The following is a 6307-nucleotide window of genomic DNA, read 5'->3' as shown; positions in this document are numbered from 1 at the left end:
AAATAGATTAAGGTCAGATTTTTCATCTCTAGGCATGTCCTTCAGTCCGGTCCTATAGGGTACCATGCTCTGGTCCCAGAGTCTGTCCTTTATACTCCCTCGGGGGCTCCCTGCTCTGCTCCCATGGTTGCTCTGCCGCACACTTTTAGTGGTTTGCCTCAGTGTCTCAGGGTCAGCCTGGGCCAGTCCCGACACTAGGTATCCAGTGTTGTCCCCCTTAGATCCTGGGACTATCAAGGGACAACGTGTCTCGTGGTGGGATCAGCCATATTGTCCACTCTGTCCAGTGACTGTTCAGAGCTGGGATGTCATCTTCCAGGCCTGGTGGGTCAGGATGTGCTCCACTCTCTCTTCCTGCCCCTAAGTGCTCCCATTTGCTCTGATCAGACATGCCCCTCTCCCCTAGCTGCAGCTTCAGTGCCTTCCTCTCAAATAAATTCTTCTGGGGCGAGGGGCAGTTGTCCATGTAGCTGCTATGGGGGTCTTTTATCTTTTTAATGGATCTTTTACCAAGGGATGCTTCTATATTTAGGATTAAACTTCCCGCTTTCTAAAGCCAAAAGTTTACTAAAGAAACAACTGCAATTTTTCAAAATGCCAGAATCATAATTAAACATTCTATTGCTAAACAAAGTGCCATAGTATTTCAGGTTGTTATTTATCATGGATTTGACTACTATACATTTAATGGGGACATTGTATGTATAAAAACAAAATAATCCTCAGTCCTTAACCATATTTATGATTGCCCATATTTTTTAGTTCATTGTCCTGGCATGAGATGTCATCTCATACATTTCAATACATCTCACAATTTCCTTCATTTTCACCAATCTTTTACAATGTATGAAGTCTCCCTACTTCTCAGTTAATAACTCCTGTAATCCATCATTTTGAATCTATAACAATAGTGACAAATTTTCTTTCTGACTATTTTGCATAGCAGCAGTTATTTCTGGCAGTCCTGAATGATGAGAGCTATGGTGTTGAACATTATGAGTTAATTTGGTTGGGTCATGATGCTCAGTGTTTGACAATTATGTAATAACATAATTTCACAATTGTGTAACGATGTAATGCAAATTGCTATTTTATTTAATTATATAGCTTGGTAATTATGTAAGATGAAGTGATCTCCGTTTTGTGATCTAATGTGGTCCTCCTCCATTTTTGCATAATACTGATGTTTATATAGCATCATTGTCTTTGAAACCTAACCATACTAATTAGAAGAGAGTAGGAGTACTTTTCTAGTGATTATTCTTTCCTAATGATGTGTTCAATCTAAGTAAGGAGTTTTCAGATTATATTTCTTCTAAGACAGATTTGATCATTCTCTGGGAGTCCATTATGTATTAGGTATTCTTCGTCAGACACAATTCCTCTTTTGTCTATTTTTTTCTCCCCGTTTGGCCAGTATTTGCATATATATATAATGGGCTTTAAAAGATCATAGTGTAGGTAAAGAATGTGAGACTTTAGCTTCCTAAAAAAATGTTAAAGGTCTTACAAAACAAATTTGTCCAATACAATATAGTATGTCATATATTTCTCTACTGCCATTTCCATTGATTATTGATCCAAGTAAAATGAACTAATTGACAATTTAAATTATTTCCTTATTTATAATGAAATTATTTTCAATCTAACTGTGGTGATTTTTTTATTTGGCTGACTTTGAGATGTAATCCATACTGAAGACTTTTAACCTTTGTCCATAAACCCAAACAAATAGATAAATTCACTGCTATCCTAACAAACCTAAAGGAGAGGGTAGAACTGCTCTTGTGGGCTTCTGATATTGTAACTCTGTACAATTTTAGAAAGCCTCATTTTTTGCCCCTCAGAACAGCTGGTGGTTTTGAACTGCTAGCCATGCGGTTAGCATCAGAACTTGTAAGTCTTGCAAATTACCTGCATGTTTGTTAGGTAAGGTTGCATATCACAAATTCCTAGCTCTCCTTCTGCAAATCTTGTGGCTGCATTTTATGCATAGTGATATGTTGAAAAAACAAGCTTCTCAGATTGTTTATTCATCATATCACTACTGCAGATAACTATATAAATGAAATCTTACTATTTTGAACAACATTAAGAAATGAAAATGAAAATTAAAATATTTAGTTAATCTTACAGAGCACTTCCCTAGGAAGGGTTATACTTTATCTGTGTTTCACTTTTAGAGAAAGACATTCTCTAGGGTCCTAATTTCACTTTTGTGGAATGTCTTACTGAATACTAACTTTTCATTATACTTCGTCTAAAACCCTATTACCGAATATAAGCCCTTTCAAAGATTAACCTTTGTGGGATATTGAACATCTAAATCCAAATATATGACCAAGGCTCCTTTGCAAAAATTGGATTAAAATAAGGAAAAACTTTTATCTTTGCTATTCATACATTTTTATTACCACTATGGGAATTTATTACCACTGTGTCACAAATGATATAAGTATGTTGTATTAATACATCTAAATATGCATAGAAGCATGTGAGTATAATTCTCTACATAAGCTATTATTGTTCTGACTTTGGGAATGTAGTTTATATAAAATTATAAAAGAATATTTCTAACTGCTACTTGTGTGTCAATAATAATTTTTGCTTCTAATTTTAAAATATAAAATAACAAATAAAATATAGTTTATTCTACATGTTTAAATTTTTTTTGAAATCCATAATATACTGAAAACTATATAGGAAATATTAAAAAATTATATTCTTAATCTTATAACAAGTAATAAGTTGAATTGATAACGAATGCAGGTATATTTGCAAAAAAGAGATGCCATTTTTATAATTATCAGAGTAGAACTCAGAGTGACATTTATTTTATTTTAATCATTGCAAAATCATGCTAAATATATAATTTATTGCAATAGCCAAACATTTTATAGGGATTCATTAAATAAAATACATATATTTTTCTCAACAGAGAGGACAGTTATTACTGTTCCACCTTTCAAAATGGATGTGACGGTGGGTGAGAGTATAGTCCTACCATGCCAGGTATCCCACGACCCCTCCATTGAAGTTGTATTTGTCTGGTCCTTCAATGGAGATATCATAGACTTTAAAAAAAAAGGAGTTTATCATTTTGAAAGAATTGGAGGAGTAAGTTTTTGAATTTTTTAAGTATTTAATAAAATGAATGAAATTTTACATGAATCCACATCTTTCATAATTATTCTTTCCACCTTTATTTGCATGGATAATCACTGTCTTGTTCTGAAATGGCATCTGTTTTGTTTAGCTTTATGTCTTTCATAGAAAAACCTATGTTATACATGCAATCACAATAAAAGGGATAATGTAGGAAACCAGTACAAGAAGCTGCACTATAGTGATATTTACTTTAATTACAGATATATATTATATTTAATATTTACCCAGAGCAAATTGGGACCTGTTGAGTTAGATTATGTTTTTTTCTTATTTTCCCCACCATATCTGTAGGAATCTGTTGGAGATTTGATGATAAGGAATATTCAGTTAAGCCATTCAGGAAAATATACGTGCATAGTTCAAACAACTCTAGAAATTTTATCTGTTGTAGCTGATATCATTGTTAGAGGTAAGCAAAATGGCTAAAATAAATAATCACTTGATATATTTATAGGCCAAAATTTCAATATATAAATACTACCTCTTGCAAAGATCACATCATTATAGGAACTGACTCTAAATATTAGAATTTTCTATTTTACTAAACCTTTAAAATCAAGAGTTTGGGTGCTATGAATATGGACATTGAATTGAGCAGTTTTTGTCTATTTATATGGCACAGTCAGTCTCAATAGGCAATGTCAATCCCTAAAACTGAGAGCTGCCTTCTATTTATACTAAACCAGCAGGCTTGGATTCACATGCGCCTCAAGTTCTCCATACTGGTTGTATTTACTGCGAATGCAGAGGGAGAGCGAATGTTTCTCAGCTTTTGAGATTAACTCCTTATTGAATGATATAAAACCATTTTATGACTGACATTTTCTGATCTTCAAAGGAAACATTTCTGAATTAATCTCCCACCATGTAAGCTCAATTAATAGAACTTTATATCTAATAATATCCTATCAACATACTAAGTTCAATATTTTGCTTTTTCAGATAAGATAAACTGCCCCTGCCTCTGTCATTTAGTCTAATAACTCTAAATATCATAAAACCTATTTTTCAAGGTCCCCCAGGCCCCCCAGAGGATGTGAGAGTGGAACATATTTCGAGTAGTACCTCTCAACTCAGCTGGAGACCAGGTCCAGATAATAACAGTCCTATTCAAATATTTACTATTCAGGCTCGAACACCATTTTCTTTGGGCTGGCAGGCTGTTTCTACAGGTAGGTGATTCATGTGTTCAGTAATTTTTTATTTTTTTTAACCCATGAAAGTTTTCTTTATTTAACTGATTGACTGATTGTGACTAGCACCCATGAAGGTATCTTCAGCATGCCACTCCTTGTTTAGTTCCAGAAATCCTCAGTGGTAAGACATACAATGCCACCGTGGTTGGCTTGAGTCCTTGGGTGGAATATGAATTTCGTGTCGTTGCTGGGAACAGCATTGGGATTGGAGAACCAAGTAAGCCATCAGAATTGCTAAGAACCAAAGCATCAGGTAAGGATGTATGTCTTTGAGAAAGATGACATGTTCTATATGGCTTAGGTGTTAGAAAAAATAAGTAAGAAGTGCTTTGGGAGGATTTAGAGGTTTTGCTCAGTATCAAAGGTGGCTATCAGTGGTTCTTATTTTTAATATTTGATGTGTACAAGGTAAGGTGCATTCCCTGAATATTAAGTTCAATGAGAAATAATTACAGTTAGGTCAAAATAAGAGCTCTTCAGAAACTGTTTTTGCCTTTCATCTGTTTCCTAGCAAAAATACAATAGATTTGTAGATTCAATTGAGTTACTTTATGCATGTTTCACTAAATTGTTGTAGCCAACAATTAACTGAGGCACTGTAATGCAGTCTTCCATACATTTCTATTTATTTCTCAACTCTGACCTAGTTGCAGTTTAATGGAGCAGTAGTATAAATTTTCCCCAGTGCAAATTAGGCAAATCCTAACCTCATTTAATGGAATCACTAATTGAGCATCAATTGGGTCACCAAACAGCTGAACATAAGTAGCCTCTGGTTCAGAAATCCAGCCTTTGTTAAGCTCTTTCCAATGGATCTTAAATGTTCCACTCTTAAATTTTCACATTAACAGTGGCATTTGATGTGCTCACTGTATTTAATTAACAAAGGTGACATTCTTATTTAGTCACATAAATGAAGGATTGCTTTATTGTTGCTGACTTAGTTGTTCAAACACAAATTACCTCAATCAAGTGCAAACAACTGTTAGATACAATCAGGTGTCATTAGCTCTTTTAAAGTCTATGTATTGTTATTAGTTGCTGTGGAGTCCATTCCAACATATGATGAGTACAGTGCGCAGAGTAGACCTGCTACAAGCTACAAAGATTAAGGATGAGAACTTTCTGAAGCACATTTCTAGGTCTATCTTCCAACACATCTCTGGGTGAATTCAAACCACTAAGCATCCGTAGTTAGGAGTCAAACACGTAACCATTTGTGCACCTAAACTCAAAATCAAACCCATGACCATCAAGTCCATTCCAACCACAGATACAGAGTAGGACAGAGTGGAACTCTGGGATTAAATCTTCACAAGGGTAGGCAGCCACATTGCTCTTCTGCTGTCCTGCTTGTGGGTTCAAACTGCTGATCTCGTGATTAGAAGTTCAACGTTCAGCTCATGATGCACAAAGAGGGAAATGTATTTGTGCATTCAGTTCCTCCTAAACTCAACCCAACAAACAACCCCCCTGCCATGGAATCAATTCCAATGCAGAGCCACCCTATATTGGAGTTCAGAGGCTGCACATTTTTATAAGAGCAGACAGCTTCCTTAAGCTGTCACTGACCTTGAAGTTAGCAGTAAAACTGCTTAACAGACAGGACAACCAGGGTCCTTAACATACTGTTATTATATTTATCATGGAGGGAGGTGTGTGACTCTTTTTTGTTTGTTTGTTTGTTTATTTTAACATTTGATTACACTTTAAGTAAAAATTGACCTCAGAACTTAGTTTTCCTAGCAATAGTTGATACAAAGTTGTGCCAGGAAGTTGGTTGTAACTTCCACAGCATTGCATCAGCACGTTCCTCCTGGCTGCCCCTGCCCTTTCATCCAGCTTGCCTTACCCCTTCTGTTGCCTCAGCTTTGGTGTTGGGCAAACGTCCTTTTGGTGTCAAGTGGTTGATTGTTCTCGTGAGCACATTTTTCACAGGCCTA

General features: G+C 35.3%; 1 protein-coding gene across 1 annotated transcript in view; it reads left to right on the top strand.

Moving 5' to 3' along the window:
- Window positions 1-6307, top strand: part of LOC123521652 (contactin-6) — a 470227-nt gene that overhangs the window by 428899 nt on the left and 35021 nt on the right. The window contains exons 13-16 of the mRNA XM_045289898.1: window positions 2939-3117; window positions 3460-3577; window positions 4182-4340; window positions 4468-4617. Of these exons, the coding sequence (XP_045145833.1) occupies window positions 2939-3117; window positions 3460-3577; window positions 4182-4340; window positions 4468-4617 (606 nt within the window). The remainder of the gene's footprint in view (window positions 1-2938; window positions 3118-3459; window positions 3578-4181; window positions 4341-4467; window positions 4618-6307) is intronic.

This window comes from Echinops telfairi, unplaced genomic scaffold, assembly GCF_000313985.2.
Source record: "Echinops telfairi isolate 266 unplaced genomic scaffold, ASM31398v2 ScPeMD7_31;HRSCAF=116, whole genome shotgun sequence".
NCBI classification, from domain to species: Eukaryota; Metazoa; Chordata; class Mammalia; order Afrosoricida; family Tenrecidae; genus Echinops; species Echinops telfairi.
This window is presented reverse-complemented; position numbering and strand designations above follow the sequence as displayed.